The 25,353-nt window shown below is 29.0% G+C and overlaps 1 protein-coding gene across 13 annotated transcripts in view; it reads right to left on the bottom strand.

Annotated features, from left to right (window-relative positions):
* Positions 1 to 21,508, bottom strand: part of LOC111624526 (CUGBP Elav-like family member 2) — a 62,630-nt gene extending 41,122 nt beyond the window's left edge. For 9 of the 13 annotated variants that reach the window (XM_023367384.1, XM_023367375.1, XM_023367380.1 and 6 more), the window contains exons 1-3: positions 21,413 to 21,508; positions 8,649 to 8,690; positions 8,258 to 8,521 (exon numbers count right to left, since the gene is read on the bottom strand). In XM_023367384.1, the coding sequence (XP_023223152.1) occupies positions 8,258 to 8,295 (38 nt within the window). In that variant the 5' untranslated portion in view covers positions 8,296 to 8,521; positions 8,649 to 8,690; positions 21,413 to 21,508. The remainder of the gene's footprint in view (positions 1 to 8,257; positions 8,522 to 8,648; positions 8,691 to 21,412) is intronic. The other 4 variants (XM_023367382.1, XM_023367376.1, XM_023367377.1 and 1 more) reach the window with 4 other exon arrangements.
* Positions 21,509 to 25,353: the final 3,845 nt, after the last annotated feature.

Below are 25,353 nucleotides of genomic sequence, written 5' to 3'. Positions count from 1 at the left end.
GAGAGATTTTGATTTGTAGTGTACAAAATCTAAAAATTGTCAAGAAAGCTGAATTCTTTGTATTCAAAACAAAATTGTAATGGAGCATCACAGAGAGAGGTGGAATGACAAGTCAAAGCCAAACATTTGTTTGACTCTGAAGTCGTGTTGCTAGACTGGAAGCGTGTGCATATAATTCAATGTCTAACGGAGCCAAGGATGGCATATTTGATGCAACTCTGCCGTTGCAGCATCACACTGCTGTAGATTGTAAACTGATCTTAATGCTCTTAATTATAAGTAAGAACATTAAATTCAATACAAAAAAATTTAGTAGACAATATTCCAAACAAAATAGACCTAGAAGTGAAATTTTTCACATCACACAACAAGGATTAGAAAGAATTAAACACACAAATCCTGTATCTTCTTCTTATCTGTGAATTTTCTACTTTTAATTTGAAGCATTGAGGTTTATATATTGAAAATACATTTTCAATTTATGCATACATCTCATTTTTGATATTTCAAAGTATAACTTTCTTAATTTTAATTACTATTGTACATCAGTAAGCAATGATGCATTCACACCCATACAATAAACCCATTTTTATGACTGTTCATTCTTATTTTTGTTGACCATCTTGATATAATATGTAGTCTACATGATACTATGTCAAGCTTACTTTCAATTTATGACAAAATTTATAGCAAATAACATCTCATTTGACAGTTTTTTTGAGAACCAACTGGTTAGAAAAAATAGGGATCTGAAAATAACTACCAACCATTGCTTTACTGGAGTTTACTACTACTAGAAAATTTAATAGTGTGTAAAGAACAACAGAATGCCAGATTAAATTTGAAGACAACACATTTGATTTGAAGTTCTTAACAAGAAAACTGTTTTCTAGAAAGATGAAATCTTATGAATTTTACATGTTACTCCCAATGACAAAATTAGAAATGGGTCCAAAAGTATTTGGTACTATCAAAACAAATTTGCCAGTTAGAAGGATAAAATTAAAGACGGAGAACTCAAATAATGATAAGAAACAGTTATATAATGCAAAAATGCATGTAATATAATAAGACATATACTAGAATTATGATGTGGTATCCACAAGGAATCAAGAGACCCAGAGGACATCCAAACTTGATCAGACTATGACATAAGAAAACAAGCAGGCACAACATGGTGGAGAGAAGCAAATGATATAGGCAAACTGGGCACAAATGCAGAACAATTATGTAAGGGAAACTACACCACAATTGAAAATGATGATGATGATAATATTAGAAAATTATAGTTATAAAAGAATGAAGTCTTTATTATTTTTATAATTCATTACATAAATGATCCTTAAAAAAAAAATTTACAACTTACAGGAAAACACAAAGTTTTATCTCAAAAAACATTTTGGCTAATCATCAATGTCATCAATGATACAACATACATCCCACCCAAATTCAATTTTTTATGTTATCACTTTTGTAATTATGATTAGAATTTGCAAATTTACCGACTTGTTTGGAAATACGGCAAACTTTCAAAATGATATCAGTTTACTAGTAAAATTTCCGGTAATTTATAAGCTTTGAGTTGACAATAAACAATTAGAAGAAAAGAAATTCAATTGGATGAATTCAAATTTTCTTTCTTCTATTTTGAAAAGCAATACAGGTATACCTCAATGTACATTGATAATTTGTTCAAAGAGAGGTGACTTAAGTTGAATTTACTTGTCACTAGGCTAAATCACAAATAACCATTCCCAGTTCTGTATTTTATTTATAAATGCATTTTTAATAATATATGGTTAATAAGAATCTATTTTAAGCTTACAAACAAATAAATCTTAGTTTTTAATATAGTACAAAAAAAATCTAAATTTACGAATACATGTATGTACATACTTGTAAATGTATATGTTTACAATTTGACCATGTTTACAGTACATTGTAGACTCTATTTGTGAATGTGGTTTGCTCTAAGACATTATATTGATAAAATAAAATTATTTTGTAAGGTTAAATAACAAATACAGTTATTAAAATTATTTTGCAATAGTAGAAAATAAACTAATTTATGTTAAATTTACCAATAAGACCACTAAATAAGACAACAACACAGTCACAGATATTTTCATATTTCATTCTCTAGAATTTATGATGTACAGTATTAACATTTACTGTAAATGTACATATTTTAATATGATTTTATATACTTTTATTCTTATTTATTGTACAGTAACATGGTTTTAAGTGATTTTAAGTGTTTTTAATGCTTTTCTAGTGATATCATGACTTCAATATTTGTGGCGGACAGATGTAAAGTCGAATAAAATGACTTAAACTTGATTTTTATTTTTCCATATTTTTTTGACAAACAACGTATAATCAAGAACAACTTAACTCGAAACAACATAACCCGAGGTATAACTGTAATTTTGTTGCCAGAAAAATAGAGCACAATGTAATTTTTTAATTTCCTTAATCAAAAAGTTGCCAGTGCAAGTACTCACATTCAAATACATAAATGCATTCAATTTTGTCAACTAAAATCATTATTGTGCTCTAGGAATCACAGATAAACAAATTACCAAACTGTTTGGCATAGTGCTGTAATATGATACCTCGCGTTTCTTTATGCAGCGCTCAAGAAGCGCTTTACAGCGAACACACTGAAACTGGTTTCTAATTGGCCAACACTGCTCGTGACATCATTTCGCTACACTCTTGCTGCATAAAGAAACGCGGGGATACTTTGAAAATTAGAAAGATCTGTAAAGTAATAATTTAAAAGAACAGTGAAGTAAACTACTTTTACCATTTAAATAAAAATATTCAATGCTTTTATGTCTTTAATTAATACAGCAGAACCTCGAAAACTCGGCTCTCGATAACCCGGCACTCCGGATAACTCGGCCACACCCTGGCAGGGCAAAAAAATCTTTAGTTAATTAATTTTCATTATAGACAGCTTTATATAAGTATAAAAGCTCTCATAAAGTATTTTTCTGAGGTCTGTCTTATCAGGTAAATTACTGTACACAGTGTATTCATTAATTTTCATTTTCATGTAATAAAGGCTCTATGCCTTCATAAAGGACGTATTTTTCCTTTGTTTAAGGGTATTTGGGCAGTTTATTCTCTGTTATATTCTCAAGTAAACAATACATACAAATACAGTACAGTATTTTCTGAGGAAACACTCGTACTTATTTTTTTTAACCCCATTCCCGATAACCCGGCATTTTCACAAACTCGGCCACCCTTCGGTCCACATTAGGCCGAGTTTTCGAGGTTCTATTGTATTTAAAAATATATGAGGAGCATTCAGAAATGATTTACAATAGCAGTTTTCTGTACCTTATTTATTACATAACCTATATATAAACATGAAATCTGTCAATATATCACTACCAACATCAATGCACCATTGCCATCTTTCTGGTAACTTCATAATGGTGTCATGGAACCATTCCTTAAGTTACTATAAAATGGCCAACCTGTTATGTCACCAAGACACAATGCCCTCTCAATCAAAATCAATTCAAACACAATCTCAATGTTCCTGGCCATTCATGGCATTGATGGATGACCAGTGCTTACATTCTTGTGTGCGGTTTCCATGCTGCTGGCAAATTATTTGACCCAGTTATATATGGTCTGTGCAGAACCTTCCTGACCACATACCACAGTTAAATATCTATGAATTTTCACAGTTTTGACACCTTCCTTCCAAAGACTATCTTTGTCTAAGTGTTTCCCTACTTGCCAACAGATGAAGACCATACTCTTGCAACGCACTCCAGTGGTATCTAACATCAGGCATATGCTTTAAGTACTAGTATCAGCCTATCATCCTATAAGAGGGCATGCCTACAGATTGCAAAGTATTCGTACAACATTGCAATTGTAAATCATTTCTGAACACTCCTCGTAAGTATTTGTAAAAGTATATAGAAATATTCTCCCCTTTTTATAAATAACAAATTTTATTATCAAGTTATTATTTCAAACCCTCTTTTAAAATGTAAAATGACTTATTCTTTTATTTTATAACTAGCTGCAATGACCTGCTTTGCTGGGTTTTTATTTGTTTGTACATTTGTATGTAACATAGTTTTTTTATATATATAAAAGACTGTTTTTCTAAGTAATCTAGAATCTAGCTGCAAGGACCCGCTTCACTGGGTTTTTATTTGTGGGCTAGAGTAACGATAGTGAAGATTAAGATAATTACATTATAGCCAATCTTACCCGTTTTCACAGAATGCAAGAATTAGGTCCCCCGTTTCCAGACTAATTAGAGAATTTTTACGTCCAGTCAAATGAACTATTTTCAATTTGATCAATTTTCTGGAACGTTTACAATCGTTCTATAATCGAACCAATTCAAATTTGAAAATTTTAAAAATTGAAATAGAAAATCTTCCACTTTCAACCACTTTCAAGCCCATATCTCCCGCACCCTTATAGCTATCGAGATGCAACCACCATAGTGCACGAATGGAGACGTGGGGCTACTACCATATACAAACACCATTCATGTGCGATGTGTAGTTTTGGCTGAAAAGTGAAATATAGGGACACACACGTCCATTTATATATATAGACATACAGTTATCAGAAAATCAAAATAAATGTTTTGGTAATTGAAACAGAATATTTTGTCAAATCAACAAAGAACTCTTAACCATTTGCAAAATCCTCATTAAAATGAAAATAAATAACTTATAATAAAATCAGCATAAAAGCAATTTATAAAATAATGGATTTCAAATACATTTAGCCTAAAAAAACAAAAATATAGCTTTACACTTAAACTTAATTAACTCAAGCTTGACATAAAACCTTAAATTAAGAGTCAAATATAAAGAGTTTTTAGATCAGTTTAAAAAATGCAATTAATAAATTCCAATAATTAATTAATAAATTGCCTTTCTTATCAGTAATAATTGATGAATAAGGAAATGTTTTCACTTTTAAGACTCCTCCAAACTTTTTAATTTCACATTATTTATCTTAGTTATTTATCTATCATCATCATATTTCAGAGCTCATTATTTTTTATATTTATTGTAGTATAGTTTACTTCTAATGTCTAGAATAAAGCATATTTTATTTAGTCATGAATACGTTAAGGAATTCCTTGTTTAAAGGAAATATACCAGGAAATGATTGGGTTTCTTTTTTTTTTAATCAAAATAGCATAAGCAAATTATGAAAGCTCATTACAAACATTAAATAATTTCAACTTTTACATGTAGAAAAATGACTAATAATTATTTGTTCAGCACAAGTTATTTTACCGGACAGTCACTTCCTGAGACTGGAAAATGTGGCTACAGAGAATAGAGAATGATATCAAATAGAACTATGCCATAGGACAAATTGATGATGTCACAAATGATTCAATAACTAAACTGAGAGAACTAAGTCACTATTTTTATCTAATGTTTACAGTTAAAAGATACATTTAAGATAAGATATTAGAATATTTTCTGGTTTTCTGATCTCTCAAATTACATCAGTTCAAATCATCTTCAAAAGTAAAACTAGTGTAAATATTAACCATCAAAGCTTAAAGAATAAAAAGATAACATTCCTTAAAGCATTTTAGAAACATTTAAGCCAAAATATTTCTGTTAACTCCCAGACTTTATATTTTACTAAGCATTATATAGCACATTCCCATTTTTATGATCTAATCATATCTAGAAAAGATATCTTAAAGTGAAATTATATTACTGTATATAAATTTTAGACATTTGTGCAAAACAATAATTGTATATCAACTATAAAAGTAAGGCATTTTAAAGTGAAGAGTCATAAAGAAAGGACTATAAATGGCTGAGGCATTTAATGCATTGGCCTATCACTCTGACAACACAAGGCTATTCAAACAGTCAAAGTATCCCAAGAATTTTTTGTGGTCAATCTGTCCTGATATGTCAATCCCTCTCTCTCATCACCCAAAAGCCCCATTGCGAGCCTAACCAAATCCATAACAGGTAGAGAAAAATAAATCCTGTTAGTACCCACAGAACAGTAAAAAAAAAAAGTACTACTACTTAGAAAATGAAACAATAACATCAATGATGACCTTTTAAAAAATCTCTTGTTTGGTTTCATAAATTTTTCAGTTAAATAAAAATAGTTGTCTAATATATTAACTCAACAAATTAATTAATAAGAATAATCAAGTTAAGGTTTAACAAAATTCAAATGCTATTGAAACTGCAAAGCTTTGTTACTCAATTACTTTTAAAATGTTTTAAAAATTAATTATGAGTGAATTTGAATCCTAGAAGTATTTAGTATAATTATCCTCGGACAAATTAAAAATTGAATAAGTATTCATTTTTAATGATAATTTTAATACTTAGAGAAAAATAAGACTGCTGAGCAGAATTATTTCTAGCCAAAAATTGAGTTTAATTTATTTTTGATTAACTTCAAAGTAATTTAGTAAGTATAAAGTAGTTTCAACAGCATCATCTATAAATTTACTAAAATTCTAATTTAACAACCAAATATCTATAAGCCAGATTTTTCAAGCTATAATTAGGCTAATACTTAATTAATCAAACCAAGTCATTTGTATGTAATAAACACAACTAACCCAGTTATTACAAATACCAAATGAACAGACTTTTTATTGGACTATAAAATTAAATAAGGAGATAGCAGCCTGAAGGCTTAGCCTGCTGTCATATTTCTTAGTAATTATTTAGCCTTATAGCCTAGTAAAAAATTCAGCTGTTTGTTTGGTATTTCTATGTAATTTATCCTATAGATACAGTCGATTCCGTTTAATTGAGGCTGCTGCTTTATTGAGCCAAATCTCAAAAAATGGAAATCAAACTAATAAATTAATACATAATTTAATTGCTTAATTGGGACAGTAGCATAAAATTAATTTAGTAAGTTTTGATATATTTTAGGGATCTTCCAAAAATGTGTAGACACTACATATACTAATGTCATGTAGGCCTAACGATTGGCAGAGACAAAGCGATTTTGTATTTCACTTGGGCAATTCAGTTTTTCCGGAGGAGGTTACCATAGCGGGACATATCACACGGGGATTCCGTCTGAGATGGACCTGAATGTGAACTACTGACCCTGCTCCAGATTGGATCAGACGATCCCTTTAAAAGCAAAGGGACAAAGATCCTCGAACAATTTTTCAAGGTCTCTCGACTGAGTTGGAAGACAGCTAGAGCTTCCTTAGAAGGTATTATGTGCATAATTACTTCTAGATTTGAACAGCAGCCATCCAATCGTTGAGACCAGCATCTGGAGCTGGCAGATTCTATGGACACTTCTGCCAAAGTGGCTCATCTCCAAGTAAAGGAAACTGTGCTCAAAGGAAGACCATAAGGTGACTTTTGGACAAACCCTTTCCTTTCTTCCTTTTTAGTTAGAACATGTTCTAACTAAAAAAGAAGAAAGGAAAACTCATTTGATCACGAACAAATTGAATGGTCAACCGTTGTACTAATACTGTATTTGGCAACACTTGCGTGATGCGAATCAGTTATCTATTGTCATTGAGTCTGGCACAAATATTTTCTGTATTTTGATTTAATAAAGCATTAAAATAGGTACCTAATTATTATTTTTTACCTACTTATTTATTTACCTATGTATTATATATTTTATTTTAGACTTTATTATTAGTTTGTTTAATTGGGGCAAAATAGATTAGGACTAATGTGTCCCAATTAAGCAAAATCGACTGTATATGGTTAAGACCATCATCTTAATCTAATAATAATAATAATAATAATTGTAAATCAAAAAATCCAGTGTGTAGATAATTGGCTATTGAAACTTCAGACTTGGTAAATATAACTAAACCTTAATTTCTATTCATAAAGACTTCTCATTTTTACCTCCTAAAGTATGTTTTAATAAGTGTACAATTTATTTTTATAAAACAAAAAAATATTTATTATGCACAATATTATTTTCAAGCGATAAATTTTAATTTATGAATTAAAAAGATAGAAGAAAGGAACGCGAGACAAAGAAACAGAATTATAAACATCAACACCAATAAACAAAAAATATAGAAATAAAAACATAATTATTCGATCAGTTAAAGCATCAAAATTTACTTTAGTCTCTATACATAAAATATTCTCAGTGCTATTTGCTTTCTACAATTTTTTTTTCACTACAAAAATATTTTAATTATAAATTTATTGGTCAAAATTGGATATTAAATTTGTTTCGGTATATATTAATATTCTATTTTTAATACCTCTGCTTTAAAAATAGAATACTACAGTTTCCCTTCATCTACACTTTCTCCTTCACTATTTTGACTGGAAATTTTCTTGTCTTTCTGCACTATTTATGGTGTTTTCATATGCTGTGTCTTTTCATGTTTTCATGCCAAAATGATGTCACGGAACTGATCGCTCTATCTCTTAACTGGGACTCCGAATCAATAAATGTTTCTACACTTTTTCAGATTTTAGTGTACTTTCAGCTCTGTTCAGGATGGCAACAATTTTTCAGCACCCTATATAATCAGAAGAAAAATTTCAAGGGAAGGTACATTTATTACCAAAAATTATTACCAGTCATTCCATATTTTACTCAAGGATAAATTAAAAATGATTAATTAATTAATAGAAAATAACACTTACCTGTTTTGAAGTTTCTAGAGGACAATACACCAGAGGTCACCACTGAAAATAAGAAACTTTTAGAAATATTAAAGTATTTCAATTTGAAGATTTAATGAACTAAAAGTAAAAATATAATTTTCATTGTCGCCAAAATGAAATTAGTAATCAGCTGAAGGATAGCAAGTATTGTCACGCTTCTCTTAAGCATGATTTGCACTGCATGTGAGCGAAGAAAGTGAACGAAGTGAATTTCATTTACGCTGCAAGTAGTGGTGAACATGGTAGTGAGTTGTAGTTTCACACTTTTACCAATAACCAATACCAATATAACTCTTGTTGAGATGAAAATTTTGCTTTCATTGATTGACTTGAACTTGTCAACATTGGACGTCCCACTGGCTGGCATGAAAATTTTAAACTCTCTTCGCAAGGTTATGTACATTCACATTTCTTCATTAGCACTCTTCGCTTTGTTACATTTTATACCTTTTGTGTTTAGTGTAAATCATGCTCTGGTATATGATTTACTCTGCAGAAAAATTTCTAAATACAAGAATGTATTTTGTGTGTGTTAATTATAAATATAGGATGAGCTACTTGTAATTACCTGATGTACTAAGTAAGAGAGAACTTTATATAATTATAGCCAATCTATTTGTATGTGGATAAGAATAAAGATATTGTACGTCAAGGCAAAATAAACCATAGAATTCAACTGTTGTATACATGACGCTATAACTTGAAAATTTTGTACGTAGTTGTCATTGAATAATGTGAGGAAATTGGAAAATCTAAAGTAGTGGCAAATGTATAATTTACTTTGAAAGCATAACAGTCAAATCACACAAATTTGCCTGTGTGTGAAGTTTTAGAAAACTTCTAATTAGCTAAATATAATTCCATAATGCAATGTTATCTTGTATTTAAAAATGAATTCTATCAGAATACCAAATAATGCTGACTTAAATATTGGGTTTTGTTTGTTAGTCAAAAGTCTTGGGAAAAACCAAAGAGAATTGTGTCTTAAAGTCAATTTGTCGTACATTCAGTGTATTCGGATATTATGATTATCATTACCTTGCATTCTGTACATTTACAAGCCCATTTAGCAATCAAATTGAGTAAACTGAAAAAACAATTTTGATAGATGGCTATTCCTGCAAAGTTGCATTGCATCCCATGTCATGCTATAACAATATTGCATGGACTAATGAAACCCTTAAAATACTTATGAACTTAAAGCAAACACTTAATGTAAAAAAACTCAAACCCTTACTTCTTATCTAAGCAAAGATCTATTAAAGATCCTATCTTGATACAATGTAATTTTTTCTTCTGCCATCACATTTAGAGAATAATATTAAAATAATCATCTAACAAAATAAAGCATTTACATTGTTGTCTCAGCATAGCCTTCCTTAAAATATTCTCTTGAACAATTCATTCAGTAACAATTGGAATAGGCTTAGTAGGCTCAATACTTAGCCTTCAAGTTCATTAGATATGATGCAGCTTAACTTTTGCATTCTGCAGTTCTCTAAGTAAGAGTCACTGGTCATCTTGCAACACAAATATTACACAGGAGCCATAGAATTGTGGCTGCCGTGGAAGGAGTCCATTGTTAATTGTCACTCTGACAATGGATATGCCATAGCAAGCATAGGAAAAATTTGAGTTCCAACTAGAAGTGTGCAGTGTAACTTGAGGTGTATGTGACAAAAAATTATAACAGGCAAATGTGAAACTTGGATAGCTTTCCAATGTTTTATTGCACACTATGACATTCTTGTATACATTTCAATAATTTAAAATAATAGAATTTTTTACAAGACCCCTGTATTTTTTAATTTAATAATAATAAAGTATTGATAACAATAATTTTCTATTTTTTTAAATAAACAAATTATAGAATTTTATGTGAATTATATCAAATCTCACTCTAGTATAAATGATCTGTAAAACTGGTTAAATATATTTCAACTAATTGTACTGTCAAACAAATAATTATAAAATCTTGGATTCCTCTTACCGCAAGCTAACAAAATTTGATTATTGTTGGTTTAAGATTTCTTTTTTCCTTAGTCAGGCTAATGTACTAATTAACTATATCAATTATTACTAGTTATATTGTAATGCACTGGCACAATAAGTAAAACTTGCAGATTTGAATCTTGTTCCTATCCACCTTTCAAAATTAATTTCTAATTATTAGTCTTAGAATAAGGTGACGACTTAACAGCATCCCTTTACACCAAATTCCATAATTTAATCAATCAATAATTTAATTCTGCCTGATGATAAATTTAGCTAAAAAGTCAATCACATTTTATACACTACAAATAACTAATTTAATAATTTTGATTTTTTTAAACAATTCTGATTTTAAAAAATTATTTTTATTTACATATGTTAAGTATTATTTGGTGAATTATTTAACAAAATGATATAAAATTTGTATGTAATGATTTATGTAACAGAAAATACCATTTGCCTATGTCATATAACTCATATTAGACAATATAACAGTTTGTTAATAAGAGAGAAAGTTGAAACAATTAGCATACCCAGTCCAGAACTCAACTACCAAATCATGAATATAAAATATGAAATGAAAATAAACCAGCAACTTTCATTTCATTATTTAAGTTACTCAACTTTCATTGCAACATTTAAAATTTTGGTGGCATCATCTGCTATCATAAAAACTTAATTTTGAGGATAGGAAAAAAACTTAATTTTGAGGATAGGAATGAGTTTTATAAAAAAAATTGTAAAAGCTAATAATGAGTAACATTGTCATTAATTCTGACCCTACTTGAGATATACACAATCCCTTTATCTTCCCATCTCCTCCACCTTTAACCACAAAAATTTAATAGCATCAATTTCCTTAATACACAAACCTCCGTGCAAAATTTTTGGAAATTTTCAACAAAAAGCACAGGAGTTATTAAGCTTCAAATAGGGTGAACAAAATTGTGCCCCTCAGACGTACAGAAATTACCTCAAATTTTTTTGCATTTCTCAACATTTCAAGGTGTCCTAAGTCCAAAAATGTAAAAATCTGGGGAATCCTTTTTGCCAGATTGCCATACTTTCCCTGTTATAACAGCCAGGAAAGTAAAAATTGAAAATTTACTTCAATTACTGGTTCATGTGAAAATTTTTTTATTCTAACAATTTTCTGTGAGATACCTGCCAGTTAAAGCACAAAAAATAATTATATTTAAAAAAACAAACAAAATATTTAACTTTTATATTAAATATAAGAAACAGAATAAAAGTTCAATCATATAGAATTCATGAAAAAAGTTATTATTATTAAAATGCTATCATTTTTAAATCAAATAAAAAATTGAAAACAAATCAGAAATAAATTGAAGAGATTAGTGAAAGAAGGGTATAAGTCCACAAATGGCTGATTTTGAGTTAGAGGCCAACCATAAATTACGTAAGGGCAATTTTGGCCATTCTAGACTCCCACCCACCCGTGTAAGAAACCGTAATTTTTCTTTGACTCCCCCTCCCCTCCCTATCTTATATAATATTTAAGCATAATTTTATAGAAAAATTTTAACAAAAAAAATTTTTTATGAAACTTTAAAAACCTCAAGTTCAAAATATATAATTATTAATTAGTTAATTAATATGTACTATTATTTATAAAAGACTATGTGAACAAATCTAAATATATAAAAATTTAATGAATTCAAATGAACAATTTATTTTAAGAACTTTATTTTTTAATTATTAACAATTTTATTATCATCATCATCATCAATGTCATAATATTCATTTTTATATTAATTTTAATTTTCACAAAAGAATGCAAAAAACTTTGACAGATTGAGAAGCTAGTGCACGTGTAAACAGAAACGTCATACAAAATAAAACAAGAAAGAAAAGAAACCACATTCCATTGCCATATTAATTACATCTTGGATAAGGTCAATAAAATAAACTACATGTTGCTAAAATGTGCTAGGTGTACCTGGGGAATAAATCATAAAGCTTGTAAAACTCTATACAATGGGGCAATGCAACTAATGCTACTTTATGCGGCCTCTAGCTGGGGTCATGTAACTAGTAAAAATTCAGTAGCATTACTCTCTCTTCAAAGACAGTTTGCTATCAGAATTTCAGTGCTACAGAACTGTTTTTACTAATGCCTCTGATACTAACAGAGCTCCTTCTTTTGCACTATGTATTGTAAGAAAAGATTCTAAACTACTACATCAGAACTACAAACATCAAGTCTCAACAACAGTCTCTACTCCTATCTACGGCTGTTCATATGCTACCACATTGCAATTACCCTACTAAATGTGATCATCACCCTGTAAACAAGGTTATCCTCAGGGTACATTTGGTGTCATCTGCTTCCTCCACAGATAACCATGCAGACATTAATATCTACACAGATGGGTCTAAAAGCTCCCTTCATGTTGGCTCAAGTATCTATTTCTTCCTCCAAACTGACGTATTTTGCCCAAAATATGTTAGAAGGTACAGATACTTCCTACATACCTCCATCTATCAAACTGAAGATGATGCTGACCTATCAACATTTACTGTGATTCTCAGTCTGTCCTAAAAGCTCTATTAAATCCCAATTGCAATAGCAATAAAATCACATATATCCAGCACCATATTAAAAATCTTGTAAATAAGATAACTTTTATATATTTTCCTGGCCATACTGGCATACTTAGAAATGAATATGTTGACTTTAAGGCTAAGTCAGCTGCAAAGGATACTGATTTGGACTACACTCACATCCCTCTCTCACATAGCAGCCTTAAAAATTATTTTCATGTCAATGCTGTGCAAAAGTGGAATCAACAATTGTTGAGCAGTAAAACTGGTAGAATAACAAGATTTTATTTTCCTAGTGTTGAATGTAGGATCTCATCACCACTTAGAGATTTAACAATTGCCATATGATCTATCATTGTCCAATTTACGATCAACATACACTTATTCTGAAATCTGAAATCTTTACACTTGGTTTTTCAGGTGGCCATGTCCACTCGATAAGCCTGTTCAGAAGCCACTGTTTCATGCTTTTTACAATTATGTTCAAAAAACATAAAAGAAAAGACTATTTATAATTTCTAATATCTAGTTTTACATTTTAGTTTTCACTAAAAGCCAAATACTAATTTTATGTTTACTTTGTATCATGTATTTTGGTTTATGTATTCTTAGTGTTATACATCCATAGGAGTGGTGCACTTATTCTAATAAAAAAAGGAGAGAGAGAAAAACCACCACATGGCCTTTCTCCTATAAATAAATAAATAGAAAAAAAAACATGTAGACCATGAGTCTGCTAGCATTATTATTTTATCACATCACACGAGATGGCTTTAGTACAACGAGTGTTCTTAATAGAAATGGCCAAATTGAAGCCAAATTCAAAACTCCACCACTCAATGAGATCAAAAAATAAAAATAAGAATATTACGTAAGACAATATCTATTACCCTCCTACCCAAGTAAGAAATTGTAAGAAATCCTTGACCCCACCCATCCCAAAATACCTTACGTAATTTATGGATGGCCCCTTACCCGTGGTTTTGCTCTCCAAGCATAAAGAGCAAAACACTGTCCATACAATAGAAATAAACATCATGCATAATTGTGGGCCGTCACATACATTCAAAGTTTATGAGTGTGGAATAAGAAATAAGTCAAGACATATACAAGAAGCACAACAAGACACAAAAAGAGTACAAGTCCATGAGTACATACTATTCTGTTGAATCAAGAGAGAACTAGATTTTCAAATAGGAAAGTTTTCCTGCTCAATGGACTCTTATTGTCTTCAAGGCATCCTTATTGAATCTTTTTTTTTCCTTTTTATTGCAGTTCAACAGATAAAAGATTTTATAGTAATATTTTCTACCTACTAATTAAATAAGGACACTAAGAATGCCTATTTGTTGAGTTCATTTATTATTAAGATTTTTTCTGTGATTATTTTCTCTATATAGTCAGAATTAGATAACTCATCATAATGTCAATCAATTTGATGCAAAATACATAGTTTAGTGTTGAAAGCAATGTTTAATCCAAAACTTGCTGATTCCATTGATTTGCAAGTTTTTTGGAAGCAAACAAATTGACTAAAACTCTTGCATGCAATGTAAGGACATGTCCAGGGCTTCACAAGGTCACAACCATGTCAACATTTGATTTACTGGACAGATTTTGTGGAACAGATTTCCTCTAAATGAGCTCTAACTGTGGGTAGCTGAAAAAAATTCAATTTCAAATGCTTTTGATGTAGCACAGCTTTTATATATACATATCTCAAAACACAAGTCTATGGACTTATATCCTTCTTGATTGACCACTTCAATTAATGAAAAGAATCCAATCCATAATAAGAAATGTTTACATCTTTTAAGAAACAATTAATTAATGCAACTTCAACACACAGAAACTATGCTGTAACAGTGAAAAAACTTATATTTAAAACAAATACTTTCAATGCACTTAATAGTACATCCTCAGGTTATAATTCTAAATTGAATTTTGAATAGTGTTATAAATATTCAAACTTAGGAAACTAAAAATTTAACACAAATTTTGAATGTCTGACAAAACTTAAAAAAACATCAGCACTTCGAAACCATACAGCCAGCCATAATTATATCAATTGTGGGCAACTCTGATTTGCAGTAGGATTGGTCAGGGTGGGAAGGGGATGCAAACAACATCCCATTTGTATTATTCATGACAGATTTTGAGTTTCTGCATTAAATTAGAACACCCAGCTTCCTAGTAGTAAGCTCATGAGAATTCATTCATTTGGTTAAATGTGTGTAATAAAGCATTACATAATTTACCAAGTGATAATATTATATACATTCTGTATCGATTATTATTAGTATCAAACATATTATAAACAAAACAATTTGATCTTAAACACTAATCTGACTCTTTGTTTCATTATTCACTGATATGGAAGGAAAATATTGATCTGTTTAAAACTAAATTTAAAAAAAAAGTTACCCAACTTCATTAATAAAAATAAAAGAAAGGCTATCAAATGTAAACAAACTATATATTATAGAAAATTAAATGTCAAACTTTAATATAAAAATATCTTCTTTACCTCTGATGTAATCAAGAAAATATACTTTCACATTCAAAATTATATATATTAATAGGCTAACTGTTAATACTGTATTATGTTAATAATACAGATATAACAAAACATTACTATGGAATTTTAAAATTTACTACTTAATAAAATATTTTCGAAGAAGATTAATACCATCATCAGATAAATTTGCATCTTCAAAATGATATTTGAACATAATTGCCAAGATGAATGCTAAGCTTTTCTAGCTAAAAACCTAGAGTTTGACATTTTAGAAGTACTTGATAACATGACAAATTCAGATTACAGTATGCTGCTTCTGATACTGATCAAGGTTATTCTTTCTGGGATCTTGCCACAACAGTTATTTTGAGTATTTTATCTTGATGAAGCATGCAATTTTGGATGATTTATTTTAGAGAATTACTGTAATATGTATAGTATCTACAAAACAGTAGCTGATGCACACAGTTATCATTGATTCTCCTGACAAAAATTTTTCTTAATGTGGAAAAGCAGCAATCCTAAAATATAAACTTGGAAAACAGTTTTAGTACACACAGAAGATAAGAAAGAGCATAAAATACAAATACATCTAAATGATAGTGCATGATTTTGTGCTTCATCAAAGTATAATTAATACTTTCCATCTTTCAATCTGTTTGAAATGTTATGTATGAAGTTAACAGAAATAGTAAAAATTTATATTTCTATTTAAAACATTGAGCTACACTGCAGACAATGACATACTTTCCAGCAGTAATATATTTACTCACTTATGCTGTTGTTCATTTTTGAACATTTAGTAAAAACATACATCATTTATGTAACCAGTTTCAGAATATAACAACTCCACATATTATCAGGAGAAACAAATGCTATGCAAATGTTAAAAGATTCAAAACCAAAACTTCTTGTACAAATTTCTGGGTCTGAAGATAGGATGGAGAAGACCCAAAAAACATTTTATCCAATAAAGAAATTTTGACTCCTATAATATTTTAGCATTTGTGTTTCTCCATTTATGTAACACAACTCAAATCTATTTTCCACCTGATCTACTGTAATTTATTTATTTATTTATAGATCTAAAATTATTTATAATAAAATACAAGGGTTATTTTTTTTTCAACTTCCACCAACCCAGAGTAAAAAAACAAGAATGAAGAACAAAACCACTTTATTTGTAGAAGGTAGTTACAGTCTTCATCCATTTTTCTACATAATTGCCTTCCCGATTCAGACAAACATCATATCGTGACACCAGCTTTTGTTGAATGTTGCCGCCAGGCCATTCAGCTAACCTTTAACAACACTGTCAGTCAGCAGTATACAGTGTGGACCTTGAAATTTGAGGAAACTCCTCACTGAGCTCAGAAATCATGAACTGATGCCTTTCTCACATCAATTGATCCACTTTGTCCACCAAATCGTCAGTCATCACACACTTCCTCCCTTGACTGCCCTCATCATGAATGTTGTCATGTCTTTGTTTGAATTTCCTGCACCATTCATGCATACATCTGTAGCTCATGAGGTTCTTACCATACACATTACACATCCTTCGATGAATTTCATCTCCATTCAGCCCTTTGGCCTGTAGAAATTGAATTACTGCTTGTACTTCACAGTTGGCAGGAGACTGGATTGGCGGCATCGTGTTTACGTGTTTACTGCAGAGTAGCAAATGTCTAAAATAGCTTGGCACAATGCTAAGTGGCTAGGGAATATACTACTTACTAGGTGTGCACTCTGTCCCTGTCTCACATGCTTCCAATTTTTTTTCATGTGTTAGTGGAGATTGAAAAAATAACCCTTGTATAAAGTAATCACACAATACACATTCGCTAACTCTCAAATTGAATGCCATCATCATATGTTGTGTAGACATAAAATTTTTACTTTTTTATAAACATATAATTAAATTTTCTCTACATACTTACAACAAATAACATAATGCATATCTGTTTACTCTGAAGGAATCAGATGAAAAGAATTAAAGACAAAGATCAAAGCCTAAGGCTTATTAATAGCTCTTGCATCTTTTTAATTAATAATTAAAAAGATTACAATTAAAATTACAAGATCTTTTTAATTAATAATTAAAAAGATCTTGTAAAAGCTGACTATTCTACTTCTGACAATCCTCTGATCAATAAAAGATAAAAAGGATCCAAGTTAGATCTATAGAATTGGATCTTGTCTGATCAACATTACAAAGCTTAAACTACAACATTTTTATTTCTGTGTATCTCCAATTTCATGGGATTATTTTAATAATTTTGTTATTTTTATTCATTATTATTAAAGAAGTGAAAGCACTGAACATTTTAATTAAAAATAAATACATATTTTTTAATTCAAATCCACTTTCACTTTTTCTCATTTGACTACTTAAAACTAAATAGAAATTTTTATTATTTCTTACAAGAATTAATTAAAGCATTGAAATAAAAAGACAAATTGTTTATTTTATAAAAAAAAAACATTTTCCTAAAAGTCTTTTGTTGTATCTAATTACCAGAATTTTTTAAAACTGTTTATAGTTTGGTGTAATCAATAAAATGAAGTCTTCAGAAATGTGTATGATGTCTTACTTGTCTGTAATTTAGAAAGTTTTTTTATTGTGTGTTTCAATAGGTTGTTTCTTTCATTTTTGGAATTTTGCAACCATTTTAAAATGTTACTAACTTAAATTTCAATTCATCTGCAAGATACTAATAGATGTTTCATATCTTATAGTATTAAAGCAATGCAATTTTGTATATCATCTTTATCCTTTGAAAATTTAAATGTCAACTGCATTATATTTCAGTTTAATTTTTATTAACATTCTTGAATTCTTTAATTTCTAGTATTTCATCTTTGATTCTTATCATTTTGTTAAATTCTTACTTTATTTTTAGTTATATTCTTTTATAGATCTTCATGTATTCTGTTATCCTCTTTTCTAACATTCTAGCAGCACTTGCTATGGAGAATTAATTGTCCAAATCACTGTTCCAGAAGAACAATTACATAAATGCTGAATTAATAATTTTATTAATTCCAGACTAAAATTTTTAATGAATCAATTCAATTTTTTTAGTTAATCTTTATAAATATATGCTACTCTCTCTTCTAATTCAATTCTGTAAATTCCAAATTCACTAAACTTGAAAGATTTAACTTTTCATTTTTCTTAATTACAAATGGTATATAACCTTTGTAGTATTTTAATCTACATACTAAAAATGTCTCCCTTTAATAGCATATCACAAACTAAAATGTGATTGTGCATTCTCTTTTCTGCAATACCTTTGCTTTTTTCCTCATATCATCTTGTATTCAGTTTCCTATATTATGACTTCTAATACTTACCAATATTCTTTGCAGAAAACTCAAATAACTTTGCTTTTCTTTCCATTAATTAATTAATATGATACTTGATCTCATAATTACATAGAGAAAATGTAAACCGTTCATACAAAAATTTCTTAGCAAATAAAATAGTTCACTTGAATGAAAGTGCATAAAACTACAGACCGCAACTATAAAGAAAAGAGTTTCTCAACTGGAAACAAAATGTATTAGTGTATCTTTCTTCCTGTATTATGAAACGATATTCAATGCTATCAAAATTTGTGTGTTTAATTGTGTACAAAAATTCATATAAATACAATGTTAAAAACATAACTGTATCTTTAATTAAAATTTACAAGTATTTTTGTCTAAATAATCAGACTTATTCAAGTAGTTTTTTTTTTTTATATTTACCAAATTCAAATGCAAGGAAGTTACTCTTTAAATTTCAAGCCTAAATAAGTCTAATAATTTGAAAATAAAAATATCTGCAAATTTTAATTAAAGATGTATTATATTTTTAACATTGTATTTATTCATTCCTGAAAACTCATTTTTGTCATCTGTTTTCTGTTTAATCTGTGATTTTAACAATATTTATAATATTTTATGCACTAAGTTTTATAACATATTCACCATAAACAAAAAAATGAAACAAAACTTCCTGTCTTAATAAAACATTTTGTAATTTATATTTTTAACTCTAGGAATGGAACTTCATTTATAGCATGCAGATCTCTGCAGAGATGCAGAAATGTGTTTGACTTCACAATCAAGATTAGGGGAAAATTAAAACAGTACTGAGAAAATTTGTGGTATAAAACTATTATTACAGAAATAACTACTAAAATACTACAATAAAATGGAGTAGCATCTTGGCTATGCCTATAGACATTAACTGGAAAAATTTGCTAAAATGCACTTTAAAAGTGAAATTGGAATGTTGTTTGTTTTTGATCACTTTGGTTACTGCCTACCTATACAGTTATAAGGACAAATCAGTCTGTCATTTCTAATACAGAATATCTACAAATTAATAAACTGCATTTAAAAACTTTTTGTAAATTGTCTCAGTTAAATAGCTAAATAGAAACTGTTTTAGAAACAGTATTTTCCATATTTTTTATGGATATATTTTGATGTTAATATTTCTTATTTTATAATAAATTTTAAATCATAAAAACACAGTTACATCTCAATAATGATAATGATGAAAAAGTTGGTCAAAAACTCTAAAAAAGTTTATCATTTATCATTTTGTAAAAAAAATCAGTGCATTTAAATAATTTTTCAGAAAAAAAATAGTACAAGTCGTCATAAATTTTTTGTTTTTCAACACCAAAAGGTTCATTAATTAGTATGTGTTAAAAATAGGTCATTCATGGAATTGACTTCAATTTTATTTCTATTAATCAATGTATTATACAGTTTATAATTGTACGTGCAATGCTATGACAACAACACATGCTTGAATTAAAGTGCACTTTTTAATTTTAAAATTTTATACATAAATTTATCAGTTCGGTGGTGTGGCAAATTATAAGACAGGTCAAGTTGATTTGAAATTTCCAAACTATATAGTAATAATTATTAATTGGTTCATAAATTTTGTTTTATTTGATATGCTAGTTTGTAATAATTTTTGGGGAGATTTTGTGCATGTTAAGGGAAATTTTTGGTCCTGAAAATATTCTACACCCAATTGTTTGAGTTTTGTAACCATTTTTAGGAATGCATTTCATCCATAAAAACGAATTAAACTGTAATTTAAATGTAATAGAACTGTACAGCAATTCCTTTATCTAACATTGAACACACAACATATATTTTTATAGGAAAGTAACATTGCCATATAAAATATAAATTCTAATAATAAATGTTAATGCACTCAAAAATTATGGTAATAAAAATCTGTGTGTCTTCAAAGCAAAACTATTGAGTAACAAAATCTTTTATAACAGAGTAAGTAAAATTAATATAAGCTTTGAAATTATTTACAAAAGAAAATAAAATTTTCTAGGAATACTAATAAAGTACTAATCATTCTATTTAATCTCACAATTTGTAAATAAACTAATAAATTTTGTATCTACATTTTAAAATATAAATTATTATTAAATCTATTTTATAATAATTAATTCTTAACAACTCAATCTAACAAAAACTTAGTTACGAAATTACTGTGCACGTCAGTAATTACAACCGTAATTATTAAAAGTTGCTCTCCCAAAAATTTAAGAGAAATTAATTCAGAAATAATTATCATCATCAAAATACTTTTGAAATTTTAATTAAGCGAAATGTGAAATTTTATAATTTAATCTCTTACTGTGGAATAAATAATTATTATTAGCCTACTTCGGTGTTTTCCGTTAGGGTGGGCTTGGCAAAGTCACAAAGGAGCCTGAGAAAATAAAAATTTTCGATTAATTTAGAACAATTTTGACAATAAATATAATTTTTTTTTAAATTATTACTTTAAAAATTATTATTGCCACTTACGGAACAGCTTATAAAATTTATCATTTAACATTAATATTGTATTCAAGCGGTTCTACGTACCAGATCCAACTACTATTTCATTATTTCTATAACATGTATTTATTAAAACCCAGGAATTATTTAATGAGTACTTTTATGTGAAAGAAATAAATTATTATTTAACATCATATACTTTAAGTTAGCAATTTATGCAATTTTATATATTTAATTGTAAAATGTATCTAGAATAGGTACAATAAATTGTTTTTGACAAAAAGACCAGGTTGAAAAGTGAAAACATTCACTAATTTTTATTAAAAGTCAATTATTATAAATTCAGTGCAACCAGTTTTGTAATAGAAGAAACTAATTAATTTTGTTATATAATTATATTAACAAAAAATTTTTCTTATCATACATTTCTAATTTTCTTTCACATATATAAAGGCTATTTTTGCACACATTCTCAATTTAAATAAGCAGTTATTAGAACTAAGTTACTTTCGAAATATCCCTTAGAAAGGTTTCAAAAATATAAAGTGAACATTTGTGTATGAACCATACAAACTGCCTGATTTACTAAGTTGTAATTCTACAATGTTTACAAATTATTACTGATGATTGGAAACTAGAAATAGACAATATTGCCATCTTTTATGTTTACTAATTTAGGATGTCTAGAAAACAATACTGATTCAAACTAGAAAAATCAACTCCATCGATGTAAACAAAAAAGCAGAGGAGTCAAGACTTTAATATTTTAAAAATATAGTTTTATTTGTTTTTTACTTTATGCACAGATAATATATTATTTTCATATTTAAAATTTTAAAATATCTGTTAATATGTTTTAAAAAATATTGAAATATGTCAATGTTGGTCTGTAACATTCAAAAGGTTGTGTACAGACATTTTCTCTATTTAAATTATCAGATCATCAAATGTAGATCTGAAAATCCCCCAAAAAAACTTAAACTGAATAAATAAATATCTTGACTCCTTAACCAACTTAAGGTTTTTTTCTTACAAAAAATATTGACTTGGAGCAAGGTTCAAATCATACATTTCTGACAAATTTGACAAATTCGATACTATAATACTAATTGCAGTATATGTCTATATATGTATATATAAAAATGCCAGATATATGCACTTTAAAATGCCTGAAATATACATTATGCATGTTAAAAACACCAGTAACATACTCTAAAATTTGTAGATTGAAATGCATATTTACAATATTTTACTTCTGACTGCAATCCTACTAACATCTATTACATTACACATTTTAGTTGGGAAGGGATAAATATAGGACAATAAGTAACACTAAAAATTTTAAAATTATGTCATCACAAAACATGTATTTGAATTTCATGCAGGTATGTGGACAAGTCAATTACAAGTAAAATTGTATCACTGTAACACTTACATGCAGTGGCATTACAGGAGAGGAATCTCCTGTAATGCCACTGCACGATTCCACTCCTGTAATGCCACTGTACGTAAGTGTTATAGGGATACAGTAAATGGCGGTGTGAAGTGAAAACATATTATAACAAATAAAATTACATGTTCAATATAATTTTATGACTTTTTATGCTATCTAATCAGTCATTATTAAATTTACTTCTATATATACAATTATTTGTAAGATGTTTGCAGATGGCTGGGTTAACCTAGTTTCCCTCATCCTATACTTACACCACTGGTCTAAAGTACTTTTATATTTTTGTTTATAGCCTGTACAAATGACAAGAGTGAGTAAAAAACACTCTTATTAACTAATTATAGATTTAGTGTTAAAGTTAATACTAATGTTTGGTTCCTAACTGATATCATGAACTCTATAAACTTAGTTTCAGTGCGACTAGATGTTACCTGTGATCCATTGCTGTTTTCAAAAATTTTAATTATTTGCTTGCTGCACAATTCTCAAATTACTAAAAGTAAAATGTATAAGAATAACCTATGCTGTGTAAAGTACTAGATATACATCAAAGTACAACAAACTAGATATTCAGATTTTTGCTCAGTTTTGTTAGCCAAAGAAAAAATACTATAACTTTTCTTAGTTCGAAAGTGTTTATAAAAAAAAAAAGTCACATTATTGAATTTATTTGTGGATTATGTCTGAAATTAGAATTGATATGCTCAATATAATTGATGGATGACTTTAAAAACAAAGTAAAATTTAATAGAGAAAAAAAGATAATTTTATGCACAAATGTTTTGCAAGTCCAAACTCTGACAATCAGCATTGTAAGATGGTATAACATACTTTCTCTACTGATCCAAGGCAGAAATACCTAGAATTTTCTTATGATTCAAACATTCAAAATACTTAGAATTCCCTAATTTTACCAAATGTACAAATTTTATAATTTCAATATAAACTTTAAAACTTTTAGATTTACATAAAGGTTTACTGTTTGTAATCATTTTATATAATTCACAGTAAAAATGTTTGTGTTGTTCCACAATAAATTGTTATATAAGCTCTACATTCCATAATTATCTAAGTGATTAATTTTTGGTCTAATAAAATTGCTAGATTTTAATTAAACAATTCTTATTTTCACTTAAATTTTGATTTAATCTTTACAATAAATCATAAATATAAAACATAATAGTATTTACAGTAGACCCCCTATAATGTGAGTTCCTAGATTCCTATAACGCAACAAAAAAATTGCGACAATATTCGTATAAAGACGCTAAAAGGGACGCGTAAAACGTCATCGCCAACTCGTCATCGCGGACGAGCAGCCGAACTACATTTCCGCCGTCCAGCGCCACGCTACGGAGAGTTTAGGCGGGTAAATTGAGTTTACTATCGTCTGTACAGTATTATATATAAATTAAGGTACTGTAGGTAATTAAGGTAATAAATTAAGGTACTGTATTAGGTACTGTACATATAATTATTAGTGTTGTAACAAATAGTATATTCGGCCAGGAGCGTGGCCGAATAGCCGAATATTCGGCTCAATTATCGCATGTACGGAAATTGGCGCGCAAACCGCATTATGGCAAGGACCCCGCTCTCTATTGGCCCGCTGTCACTAATCGTGTTAATTCTTGACAGATGAAGCGGATAAACATGAGTGTCATGGCAGTATGTGATAAGTGATGATATCAAATGTGGATAACAATGAAATGTCCTACACATGTAAATAACGGAGAAAGAACAGAGAAGGACCGCAAAGTGAAAATGTGAAAATAAATATGAAATTGAGTCGATAACATAATCGAACGAGTCAAAGTAGCTTATTGGCACGAAATTTGTGGCCGTCAATGCCAAACAATTGTTGTCATAGACTTCGGAAAGCTAAATGCTTATGATGAAAGTCACTTAGCATGCACGGGTGAAAGCCTGGGGCTGTTCGAGCTATCTCAAATCTTTGAAATCATAACTGTGACTTATATCGACGTCCTATCTGTCTCTTTTCTCTGTTATCACCAGGCTGAGTCATGTAATTGTAAAATGGGAACTCTACGACGGAAAAGTGACGAATCGAAGGTATCGTGAGCGCGTATTGTGATGTATGCACAGGCATACATGGATTAGAGCGATAGAGGAAAGAGAAAGGAAAAAGCAAAGACAAGCGCTTAAAAAGAAGGATAGGCAGGGTCAGACCCTCAGATGTGCAACGATTCTCCAACCATAGACGTGTACGTGTGCTGATCTTTGTAATTATAAATTGTGAATACATGTGACTAATATTATTTTCTTTTTTATTTTGTGCATGTTACAAGTTATAAATAAATATAAACAAACAACACTAACTC

The sequence above is a fragment of the Centruroides sculpturatus genome, unplaced genomic scaffold (genome assembly GCF_000671375.1).
Source record: "Centruroides sculpturatus isolate CEXI.00-Female unplaced genomic scaffold, Cexi_2.0 scaffold360, whole genome shotgun sequence".
NCBI lineage: Eukaryota > Metazoa > Arthropoda > Arachnida > Scorpiones > Buthidae > Centruroides > Centruroides sculpturatus.
Note: the sequence above shows the minus strand (reverse complement) of the source record. Positions and strands in the feature narration are given on the sequence as shown.